General features: G+C 53.8%; 1 protein-coding gene across 1 annotated transcript in view; it reads left to right on the top strand.

The window, feature by feature from the left end:
- Positions 1-11,782, top strand: part of GHRHR (growth hormone releasing hormone receptor) — a 29,550-nt gene extending 17,768 nt beyond the window's left edge. The window contains exons 3-14 of the mRNA XM_040471582.1: positions 2,052-2,154; positions 2,272-2,379; positions 2,942-3,039; positions 4,094-4,191; positions 4,896-5,028; positions 6,263-6,416; positions 6,694-6,754; positions 7,271-7,340; positions 8,041-8,132; positions 8,699-8,828; positions 9,529-9,570; positions 11,344-11,782. Coding sequence (XP_040327516.1) covers positions 2,052-2,154; positions 2,272-2,379; positions 2,942-3,039; positions 4,094-4,191; positions 4,896-5,028; positions 6,263-6,416; positions 6,694-6,754; positions 7,271-7,340; positions 8,041-8,132; positions 8,699-8,828; positions 9,529-9,570; positions 11,344-11,469 — 1,215 coding nt within the window. The 3' untranslated portion in view covers positions 11,470-11,782. The remainder of the gene's footprint in view (positions 1-2,051; positions 2,155-2,271; positions 2,380-2,941; positions 3,040-4,093; positions 4,192-4,895; positions 5,029-6,262; positions 6,417-6,693; positions 6,755-7,270; positions 7,341-8,040; positions 8,133-8,698; positions 8,829-9,528; positions 9,571-11,343) is intronic.
- The last annotated feature ends 537 nt before the right edge of the window (positions 11,783-12,319 follow it).

The following is a 12,319-nucleotide window of genomic DNA, read 5'->3' as shown; positions in this document are numbered from 1 at the left end:
GGTGGGGGGGAGGGGGCTCCAGCTGGAGCCTGGTGGGGATCCCCACTGGCTTCCCCACCACACAAGTTTCTTCCTACTAAGCAGGCTGTGGAGGCCGTGGCTGGGAGAACTCCTGAGATGGGTGCTCCTCCCTCCCATCCCCTGCTTTTCCCTCCCCAGGCAGCTGCTTGTCTCTGGGTAGCTCTATGAAAACCTGGCTGAGGTGAATTAGCTTCCCCCCAGGCCCATCTGAGCTGTTGTTTCCCCCCAGGCCCCTCTGTGCTCTCTGGGGGCCACAAAGACTCTGCCCAAGACATGACTCCCAATCAGGGAAGCAGTTAGGGCCTCTCCTCCCCCACGTTCTCTCTTCTCTGAGCTACCCATCCCGAAGTCCTCCACAGAATCTCCAGACCTCTCCCTCTCCTCAGCATCCCAGGGGCCACGCTCCCATTTGGCTGCTGCCTCTTAAGAGGGTGTGGGCCTGAACAGTATGTGGAGAACAGCTGCTCCCCTCCCACATTCTGGGGGACTATTCTTCTCTTGATACGCCCTGGGGCTGGAGAAGCTTTTGGCAGACTGATATGCTACAGAATTGGGTGGGGGACAGGGGCCCTCCCTGAATGTGCTGGGATTTCCCAGCATGTTTTCTAGGAGTTACTGCAAGCGACACAGGGACCAGGACAGGACATACAAGGTACTGGGTGGGAAGCTCAGCCCACGTGGGCTGAGGTCTCCTTTTTCCTCCACTGGCTTGTGTGTGTGTGTGTGTGTGTGTGTGTGTGCACGTGTGACAGCATGTGTGTGCAGGGGCTCCCACACCTTCCAAGCACAGTGTGGCACCTGCCCCCAAGTGCACAGCCTTTGGGCTTGAATCCTGGCATGGTGAAAGGAACTGTGTGGTCCTGGCAAGTTCTTCACCCTTCCTGAGCCTCACTTGTCTCTTCTGTGACAAAGAAGACGATATCTTCCCTCTAGGGCTGTTGCGCATTGACTGGGATCTGATCTGTCGAGGGCTGAGTATTGGGTGCAATATGGTAACTTTTTTTTTTTTTTAATTGAAGTATAGTTGACACATGATACCTTAGTTTTTAGCTTAGTTTCAGGTGTACCACATAGTGATTTCATAAGTGTATGTTATGCTGTGCTCACCATCTGTCACCACATAACACTGTTATAACCCATTGACTTTATTCCCTGTGCTATACCTTTCCTTCCTGTGTGGTATTCATTCCATAACTGGAAGCCTGAATTTCCCACTAACCTTTACCTATTTTGCCCATCCCCCTCCTTTTTTTTTTTTTTTTTTTTGTCATGCAGGTAACTTCTACTGCCCTCCCTTCTGCAGTGAGGGAGCCTCCTTCCTCTCATCTGTGTGCACCCCATGGTAAAAGTGCACACTCTCTCTCATCTCCCTACCCCTGCCCCTCTGCTTCCATTATCACATCTCTTTATCTGGCTCTGACATTCCTGCCTCCTCTTATGAGGACCTCATGTCCACCCAGATAATCCAGCGTAATCTCCCCATCTTGAGATCTTTAACTTAATCACAGCTGCAAAATCTCTTTGGCCGTGCAAGGTGGCATATTCACAGGTTTCAGGGATTAGATGTAGACATTTTTGTGTGTATGGAAGGCATTGTTCAGCCTACCAAGGTACTTTATGCAGGACTGTGTCAGGGAGAAGGCGTGCAGGGAGAGAGGAAAGGCCCTACATACATGGCTCACTGACTCAGCCAGCTCCGTGAGATCCTCGGAAGACTTGTGGTTAGTGTGTCTCAGAACTTACTTCCATGACATGACATGGGGAAGCATCTGTCCAAACCTCCATCTTTCTCTCTTCCTCTCTCCCTCCCCTCATCCCTGTCCCCCCTACTACCTTCCCCACTTCCCTCCTTTCTTCTTCCTGTCCCTCCTCCACCAAGTACGCTTATAAGTGCCATGAGCCAGGCCCTGGCTTAGGAGCAGGGGCACAGAAATGAATCAGGCTTTCTCTCTGTCCTAAGGTCATTTGCACCAGAGAACCAAAAGGAGCACCTAATTGGCTTGGCCTACCCCATTAACTCCTTCCTACAGGTATTGGGCCACGTGCACCCAGAGTGTGACTTCATCACCCAGCTGAGAAAGGATGAGAGGTTGTGTCTACAAGCAGCAGAAGGGGTGCCCAACACCACTCTGGGTAGGGTGCTTGGGAGGGAGGGGGTGGCTTCTTAGACGCCTTTATCTCCTCCAGCCTCATCATTCTGAATGCTGGATGGGTCTGTCCCCTGAGTCTGCTCTGCTCCCATCTATCTAGGCTGCCCTAGGACCTGGGATGGACTGCTGTGCTGGCCGATGGTAGGCTCTGGCGAGTGGGTGACTCTCCCCTGCCCAGATTTCTTCTCTCACTTCAGCTCAGAGCCAGGTGAGGGTTCTGGGCATGGTGGTGAGGCGGGGGGATTCGAGGTGGTTTCATCTGATGGTGCCAGAATATGGCAGGCTCATCCCTGGCTTTGGGCGTAGTAAATCTGGATTTGAACACCATTTCCCTTCTTCCCGTGTGACCTTGGGCAAGTCAGTCAACCTCCTGACCCTCAGCTTCTGACCTGTGACCTGGGGAAAACAAGAACATTAACCTCCTGAGGGGTAAGGATTGGTGAGCACGGCATGGAAGTGCTGGACCCAGAGCCAGACCCCGAGTAAACGTTCTCTGGATCTTAGCAGGAGGGCTGGCCGTGGGGGTGGAGGGGAGCAGTGGAGCCTGTCTGACTGCTAAGATGCTACCAGCTGCCCAGTGGGGGGAGTCTGGAAGGGCTGGACCTGGAATCCAGGCCCCTGGAGGGAAGGCTACCCTCTCTCTGCCATTCGGAGGAGCTGTTTGCAGACCGTGCCAGGGTCACCGGATGATCCATGACTCCTCCCCCTGTCCTGGAGAGAGAGTAGGAGTTTTAACCCAATTTCTGTTTTCACCCCGGCATGCCTTGCAGGGGCTGTGAAGCGGGATTGCACTATCACTGGCTGGTCTGAGCCCTTCCCACCTTACCCTGTGGCCTGCCCTGTGCCCCTAGAGCTGCTGACTGAGGAGGTAAGAGGCTCCCGGCATCTTAGAGGAAGGGTCACCATGGAGGTCTGTATGGATGGTGGACTGCACAACTGTAGAAGTCGCCATTTCCGTTGTAGCCAGCAGGTTGGCATATTAATCACAGCAGTTTCCAGAAGATGGCAGTGTCTGGAAGAGAGAGAGCCCTGGTCTTTTGCTAATCTGCTCAAGGGTGACACCTGTGCTAGGAGAGAGGGAGGCAGAGGGCAGAGTGGGAGATAGGCTGGCTGCCTTCTCTTTGGCGTGCCCTCTCCACGCCCAGGCCTCCGGGACAGGAGCTCTGAGTGGTTCCAGGGAAACAAAGGCTCCTAGTAGTCCTGCAAAAGCTCCTTCCCTTCTCTAGTCCCCAGTCTGTGGAGTACTGTGCACGTCCCACGTGCCTGAATTGAGCGGGGCCTTTGCAAGGTGCTTCCATGCCCACAATCCGCTATATCTTTCCCCTCAGCTAAGGGAAGGCATGAGTCTGACCATTTTTCAGATGAAAAGGTAGATGTGGATGTTGATTGTTTGCATCCCTTAGGGGTCACTAATCCCCTCCCTTGGCCCGCACCCTGCATCTCCATGTTGGGGTGGGGGTGGTGGTGTCCAGGCTGGACTTTGGTCAATCTAAATACTTGGTCATAGAAATAACTGTTCCCTGTGGCTGTCCCTGTGGTTTTCTTTGGGGAATGTTGTATGCCCAAGATGGTGAGGCAGCAGGATAAACAAGCCCCATTTCCCCTTGGGCTTTTGTCATTCCTTGGGAAAATGTAGTTTCTCTGTTGCCTGTCCCCCTCCCACCACCCCCCACCCCCAGAAATACTGAGAGTCGGTCATCTCACCCCTGTCCCCACCCCGTCTCACCAGAAGGTCAGGTGCAAGACAGGCTTAACCAACACTTCCCTTCAGGAGGGAGCTTGCCAGGGTTCTCATGGGTGCCCCTGCCCCCCCCCGTGGGGAGTTCCGGGGTAGAATGGACAGCCTTCACCTGCTTGGTTGCCAAGCCTCCCTTTCCCAGAAAGTGCGGCTGCTGAGACTTTCTCTGTCTTGACCCTCCCAGAAATCCTACTTCTCCACAGTGAAGATCATCTATACCCTGGGCCATAGCATCTCGGCCGTGACCCTCTTCGTGGCCATCGCCATCCTTCTGGCTCTCAGGTTCGCGGTCGTCTTCACCTGCTCAAGAGCCTTTGCTGCCTCTCTATTGTCCACATTGCCAAACCTCATTCCTTGCCTTCACGTTCAAGAGGTTCCCAGATCTAGGCACCATGGCCATTCCTCGCTTTTCCTTTTCTTTTGCCAGAGTGTTTCTCATCCGCTCCTCACACTTGAGGGCTCACTGCAGTGGCTACACCTTTGCTCTTGTGGAACTTGTTCTGTTTGCTTGGCATGCCCACCTGCTTTCTTCTTGATGTATTTATATCTGCCAAAATTCAAAGCCCAGGTCCCATCTGCTTTAAGAATCCTCGTGGTCTCCCCTGTGGAGCCCTTCTCGACTATTCCAACCCTTTGACCATTGCCCCTCTTAAGCGCCCCCCCCCCCGAAGCCCCGACTTCAGAGTCTGAGCCCCATAGCATGGCTTGTGCTGTTCTCCGTCTCATGGGGATGTACCTCATCTCTCTGAGCACCCAGGGGACTCCCCTGGCAGCCTCCTGCCATTTCTGCCTCTGTCCCCCAGACTGTGAGCTCCCTGAAGGCAGAGACCGGTACTCTGTCCTCTCACCTACGCTGAGCCTAGGGCCGTGGTTGGCCAGCTGTCCTGCATGGCTAATCCTGAAGTCTCAAGTCCAGCCTGATCTGACCCAAGCCAGTTCAGTTCGCCTGCCACCATGCTCACCCTCATCCCTCCTTGCCCCTCCAGGAGGCTCCACTGTCCCCGGAACTACATTCACACCCAGCTGTTTGCCACTTTTATCCTCAAGGCGGGAGCCGTGTTCCTGAAGGACGCCACCCTGTTCCACAGCGAGAACGCGGATCACTGCAGCTTCTCCACTGTAGTCGCTGGGGCTGGAGGGTGCTGGGGTGGGGGGGGGGAGGGAAGGCTGTGTTAGAGACCTATATGCAGGGGTGGAGGGCCCCTCCAGCCCACCTGGTCCTGTGGGCTGACTCTGGGGCTCTGCCGTGGCCAATCACAGAACAGGAAACACCCTCTCCCTTCCTGCCCCTCCCCGGAGTCAGGTTCTAAATCCCCATCCCATTTCTTGGACCCTGGGGCCAATCCGTGTCATTTCCCATATTTCGGGTTCCCCTTTCATGCCTTATTCTGTACTCCAACCTAGCCCATCTGTCACCCCACCAGTCCTTTCATTTTGTAACTCCCCCTAGGGTGCCTGTCTGTGGCTGGGTGTGGGTCTGCCCCGGGGCTGGGTGGAACTGGGTCCCTCCCTCAAGAAGCACCCATGGTGCCTGGGGGGGCAGAATGCACCAGATTATGGGAGCACCCAGTGGGGGAGGGGAGGTTGAAAGCTGGGCTTCAGGGAGAAGGCTTTGGAGCTGCTGGGGGGAAGGGGGAAGACATGTTAAATGGAGGGACCAGGGTGAACAGACTCTCACAGACAGGAGCATGTCCAAGAACCAGGGAAGTCAGATGGGGGTGGGGAGGTGGAAGAAGCAGCAGAAAATGAAGATAAAAGGAAGCTGGGGGACAGTGTGGAGGCCCAGCACACACCAGGCGCACTAAAACTGTGCCGGAAATGAACAGATGCACAAACGGACACACCAACAATGACCTTAATGAACTTAGAACAGACGTAATAGATGCGTATGGAGCACTTAGGTAGAGGCATTGCACTAAATGCTTTACATATATTACCACCTTTTATTTCCTACTTACATTTTCATTTTAGTCCCATTTGTACGCAAGTGGGGCTGGGGCCAAACTGGGGCCATCTGAGCTCAGAGGCGGTGTTCCTCAGCGCTGAGAGAGTGAATCATGCACTGAATGAATAAATGCATGCATGGGTGAGTGCCTGTATGTTTGCAGGAATGAATGGTGCTCCATAGCCGCAGCTCTAGAAGTTGACCTCGCTTGCAGATGAAGAGCTGAGCTATGGGGAGGTTTCCCAGCTAATACGTGGTAAATTTGAACCCAGATCCCAAATCTGTGCTCTTAATCACCACATTATACTATCACGTCTCCTCTGGGGCAGCCTATGGTTGAGGGACCTGAGTGGGGTAGGAGCTCCAATGGACACCCAGCTCTGAAGAACCCAGGCCCCCGGCCCACAGGTTCTGTGCAAGGTCTCCGTGGCCACCGCCCATTTTGCCACCATGACCAACTTCAGCTGGCTGTTGGTGGAAGCTGTGTACCTGACCTGCCTCCTAGCCTCCAAGTCGCCCAGCACAAGGAGGGCCTTCTGGTGGCTGGTTCTTGCTGGCTGGGGTGAGCACCAGGGCTGGCTAGTGGAGGGCTGGGAATGTCCAGGAAGTTCATCCAAAGGTCCCTTCAGCTTACTGATGATGACCCAAGGCCCAGAGAGGGGAAGGGACAGCCTGTAATCCTCCAGCAAGTAGGGGCCAGCTCCCCAGCCCCTGGGCTCTCCTCTGGTCCCACTTTCCCAGTGCCCTGGGTCGCTGGTGGTAGGGGTGGCAGGTGGGGGCAGGTCTCTAAGCCTAGGATACAGACTCCTTACTTGTGTCTCCCCTGTGCCCCCCAACAGGCCTCCCCCTGCTCTTCACTGGCATGTGGGTGTGTTGCAAGGTGGCCTTTGAGGATGTTGCGTGAGTGTGGGTGGCGACCTCAACACACGGCACCATGTGCCCCTGGGGCGTGGGCTGGACAGTCAGGCTGTGTGGCTGTTCTCCAAGCTGGGGAGAGAAGGAGGAGACCCCAGCCCTGCCTTCAGGGAACTCCCAGGCTTGGGTGTGAGATGGGTAGGCTGTTGTGGATAGTGTGGAAGGGACATGTCCTGGGGTGGAAGGGGGCCTCAGATTCTCAGGGTGTTGGGCTCAGGCAGTGGGGGGGTGGGTTGGGAAGCACAGTAAATAGGGGCCTCCTAGAACAGGAGAAGTTTTGGGGCCAGCAAGAAGCAGCTAGGTGGAGAGAGATAGGGTAAGCCCAGCACGGATTGGTGCACCCCTTTGGAAGGAGGCCTAACTGGCTGAGGGAGGAGATAAGGCTGGAAGGGCATGGAGAGGAGGAAGGTGCCGGATTACTACAGAAAAGGGCTTTTCAGCGACTGTATTTTTGGCAGCCCCCCCCCCACCCCAATCAGTCTTAGCCTGTCCTCTTCCTAGGTGCTGGGACCTGGATGACAGTTCCCCTTACTGGTGGATCATCAAGGGGCCCATCGTCCTCTCTGTTGGGGTCAGTTCAGCCAGCGTCCTCTGCTTCATTCTCCCTGGGTCCGCCGAGGGGTTGCTGTACAGAAGGAAACATGACTCCAGGCTGGGAATCTGGATACCTGGGTTCTTCAGCCTGGCTCTGCCAGATTCTCTGTGAGGCCCTCTTGGGTCCTCATATCCCATTGGTAAAACTAGGGGGTTGGTCCCCACCAGTGCTTGGGCTCCTTCCAGCTCAGAGTTGTGGTGAATTTGGGGCCCTGATTGTAGATCATCTGCTACTGCAGCGAGGCTGGTGTGGGGCGTGGAAAGAGGGCTGTAGCTGAACCCACCGCCTGCTCCTGTGCTGAAAACAGGGCATCGGGGGCCAGTTTGTGTGGCCTTGGTGAATGTGCGCATTTCCCCCAATTTTATCAAAAGTGAGGGACACCTGCTTTGTGCCAGAGTAGACCCTGGGAGATGCTGGAGGCAGAATGACCGGGCCCAACCTCCCACCCTTCATCCCTGGGCTGGAGAGCGAGGGGGACCCAGAGCTCCTCAGCCCCTGAGCTCCACGTGGGACCTCCCAGGCTCCAGGATACAAGCTCTAGAGCAGTGACCCGTACACCCACCCACCTGCACATCCCTGTGTCTCAAGGATGGTGTTTCCGATTCCCAAAGAGGCCCCATCCCAGCAGGGGCACCCCTGACTCTTGCCTTTTGCCTTCTTGCCCCTCTATTTCTAGGTGAACTTTGGGCTTTTCCTCAATATTATCCGCATCCTGCTGAGGAAACTGGAGCCAGCTCAGGGCAGCCTCCACCCCCAGTCTCAGTACCGGTAACGTGTGTGTGCATGACGGGATGCCGGAGACATAACCGGAGTGAGAGCTGGTGTGGTTCTGTTTCATTCACTGGCCTGGTCCGTGCTCCTCGCCATGCTTCCAGAAAAAGATCAGATCTGGCCCCCGTCTTCTAGGAGATCACAATGTAGGGAGCAGAGAAGCAGACGTCCAGTTATCAGGCCAAAGGGGCCGATGAGTCCTGGGATCCATTTCTATGGGAGTCTGCAGAAGGAGAACCTTTCTAGATGAGGGGATGGGGGTAAGGTATGGTTAGGGAAGACTTCCTGGAGGAAGTGGTCGTTGAACTAGACTTTGAAAGATGCATAGATGTTGACTGGAGTCAATCGAAACAAGAGCATTCGGCAGCAAGGACAGCAAGATCCATGGTCCTGAAGTAAGGAAGCCCTGCATTGTACCGCACTGTGTATTTGGGGACGAGGCATCCGGGGTGCCTGGTGCATAGAGTCCATATGGGGAACTGATGGGAGGTGGGAGTGAGCAGGGGGCGCATGGGAGTTTCTTATTCCAGCCTTGGGTGCCTAGGGCTCGTCTTCTCCTGCAGGCGTCTCTCTAAGTCAACGCTTCTCCTCATCCCGCTGTTTGGAATTCACTATGTCATCTTCAACTTTCTGCCCGACAGTGCCGGCCTGGGCATCCGCCTCCCCCTGGAATTAGGACTGGGCTCTTTCCAGGTGAGGGCCCCCACAGGCACTCTTCCCCCTAAGTCCTTGGGCAGAAGGGAGGTGGTGCTGCCCACAGGTTTGATTGACTTCATGGTAGGTTGAAGGCTACTAGGCTGGTTATTCTTTCTTCCAGCCACTCCTCTATCTATTTAACTATCTGTGTCCATCTTTCATCCATCCATCTCTGTTCATTCAACTACCCCTGAACCCATCTATACTCACCCACTTATCCATCTAACTACCCATTGTCCATCCATCTATCCATTCACCTACCCATCTACTCATCCATCCATCCATCCACTTATCCATCCATCCATCCATCCATCCACCCATCCATCCACCCATCCACCCATCCATCCATCCATCCTCCACCTATGCATCTGTTATCCTCTTATCTGTCCATCTATCCATGCATCTAACACTTATGAGCACCTATTATGTGCCAGGATCTGTGCTCAATACTGGGTGATAGAGAAATGAAGGAAATCAGAGAAACAGGATCAACAGTATAGTCTTGGCAGGCTTGCTTGATGATTACATGAGACAATGTGCGTGGCACATAGAGATGAATGCATATGCCTTCCCTTTTCCTAAAGCCCTGGCCCAGGCCACAGCCTGGGGGTGGACACAGGAAAAGGTAGTAGAAAGACTCTGGGCACCTTGTGGTCAGACCAAGTTCTGATGTGGCCCTTTCTATTTGGCTCCACAGGGCTTCATCGTTGCCATCCTGTATTGCTTCCTCAACCAAGAGGTATATAACTCTCCAGCTATCATTAGTCACTGAGTTTTCCCTTCCACCAGACCTGAGGCCACCTCTCTTCTTCCCAGGCCCTATAAATCCCAGCTCAAGCCAAACTCTGACTCCTGTGATCCTCTGTGAAGCTTAGTCTGTCCTGAGCTTCTAGATCAAGCTGAACCTGATTGATTCCTATAAACATCCTTTATCCATCCCTTCTCTGGGCTGGGCCAAGTATACTGTCCATTTAGGACCAGGATAGTCTAAAAGGATCCCCCAATTCTGTGTTTCTAAAACAACAAAAAGGAGAGTGGAGGAGGGAATAAGTCAGCTCTGGGAGGGACAGAGAAAGCAGAGACTGAAGAACAGAGAAAGTCAGAGGCAGACATAAAGGGAACAAGGAAAATAGAGTCAGGTGTAGCAACAGGGAGGATGATCGAGAGCAGAGCTGGGGATACTGAGAGAAATACCTGGAAGAGACAGACGGATGGAAAGAACAGACCAAGCAGAGACAGACATACCCATGAATAGATAGATGGTGCTGACACACATATAGAAATATGGAAAGATGGCAGAGAGAGGAGAATTAAAACATCCCACCCAGAAGGCACCTTGCATCTGTCCCTTAGGACAGACTTGCTTTGTGGGAGAGGTGGGAGAATTTAGCTGAGTGCCCTGGATAGCCAGGCCCCGCTATGTGCTCAGGCAGAGTCATGGGCTCCCTCTGGTGGCATGGATTTGCTATGGGCTCTGTTCTGCCAGAGACCTGGGTGCAGCTGTGGAACAGCGCTCGCCCGCCACCTGCCACCTCTGTCCCAGACTGGCTCCCTCCCCTGTGACTCTTTACTTCTACCCCAGCCTCTCTGAGTCTCACACAGTCTTATCTGGTGTCTGGGTGCGGACACAGGACTGCAGTATCTTTGTGTGGTGGCTCATGGATCCTGCAGACATTGAAAGGGTGAGGCACAGCCCTAGCTGAGGCTGGTGGGACTTGGGAAAGCGGCTTCCATGGAGAGCTGTGAAGGGATCCGTCCCAAGAAGTCATGTTGGAGACCAGATAGTTACATGCCTCTAGTGATGGGGAGCTTACTACTTAACAATAGCTCTTCTGTTGTTAGGCGCCTGTGGGGAAACCCACATTTATGTTGAACAGAAACCTGTCTCCCTTTTGTCTTTCACTACAGCCCAAGTTTAGCTCTGTCAGGAGGGTCACAGCCTCTCAGCCCCCTCTGCCTTCCAACAGCCCCTTGGAGATGTGACAATACAGATTCCCATGCCCCCCACCCCCACCCAGTTGCTTTTCTTTCAGGAATCTCAGTCCCCTCACCTGTAGCTCCTTAGACGGGGCTCTGAGTCTTTTCTCCTTTAAGGTTATATCCCCTGGACAGGTTCCCAGGGGCCATAGTTCAGTTCAGTGGGCAAGGGCAGGAGTGAATCCCAGAGCAGGGGATGGTCTAAGCCAATCATGGAGGACAGTGTGGTTATTTGCCCAGAAACTGAAGAAAGCATCCATAGAAAATGTCTTTAACTGGACCCACCCAAAGGCAGTGCTAAAAGTTAGAGAAAAGAGCTAAAGGGAATGGCCAGAAATATCCACAGGAAGGAGGAAGTAGTATCTTTCAGAGACAATACTTAGCAGTGGCTACTGAGTCAACCATGGCTTCTCCTCTCCCAGGAATACAAGTCTGTTTCTCCTGCATGGTCTCTCCCTGTACCCTCAGTCCCATTGGGGTGGAGCACAGAAGTAGCAGTGGGGCCTTCCTAACATCCTCTCCCTTGTCCCTGGAGGTGAGGACTGAGATCTCACGGAGATGGCATAGCCATGATGCTGAGCTGCTGCCAGCCCGGAGGGCCTTCACCAAGTGGACGATGCCTTCCCGCTCTGGGGTGAAGGTGTTGACATCTGTATGCTAGGCTGGCCACATCACGTGACTGGGGTCCACACCTGAACTCGGGCAGCTACAATAGCCGCCCCCCCCACTCTGTAGAAGCAAGAGAGACCAGTGCCCCCAAGAGCCCTTGGGCCATGTCCCCACCCCAGCTTCTGCCCAGCCCTGAGCAGGGGTAACCCTCTTACCTTGTCCTACACCTGACCCTAGGTCCCTGTGTTTCTACCTCTGACCTCCTTCGTTCCTCCGTCTCCATTCTCCTCCAATTCCTTCTGCTAGAGTCTGGGCCATAACCCAAGGCCAGAGGAGCCAATAAACTTGTAAATGGACAGATACAAGAGTTCGTTGGAGTGAATATATGCGCCTCCACAGGGCAGGGGTCTACAGCCTTTGTTTGGCCTCTGGTGCAGAAGGACCTTCATCATTCCTCTTTCCTGTTACGTCTCCATTATTCGCCTGTGCAAGCATCTTCTTGTGTAATTTATTCTTCCTTGTCTCTGTCTCCACTCCCACCCCTCTCCTCCCACAGGCAAACATTCCAATGTGTTTAATGTGAATATTTGTGTTTCTGTGTGTTCTTGCAAAATATGTAGTATTTTGTGTGTGTGTCTATACTTTTAATTTACATAAATTTTGTCAGTTATATGCTTCATCCTGCTTCTAACATTTTCCCCTCAGCACTATGCTTTAAGACATCCACTCGTGTTGTTGTGTGCTCATCTGGTCTCTTGTTCTGACTGCCATATGGTGCCACACGGTGTCATCGCCCACATGTGACCTGTCCTGTTTCCCCTGCTCCCACCGTGCAGGTGACTATTCACATGCATGTCTGCTCATACACTTGCACAAGTGAGCCTGTCTCCGGGACACACACC

Source organism: Herpailurus yagouaroundi, unplaced genomic scaffold (genome assembly GCF_014898765.1).
Source record: "Herpailurus yagouaroundi ecotype Mexico unplaced genomic scaffold, PumYag 100, whole genome shotgun sequence".
NCBI classification, from domain to species: domain Eukaryota; kingdom Metazoa; phylum Chordata; class Mammalia; order Carnivora; family Felidae; genus Herpailurus; species Herpailurus yagouaroundi.
Note: the sequence above shows the minus strand (reverse complement) of the source record. Positions and strands in the feature narration are given on the sequence as shown.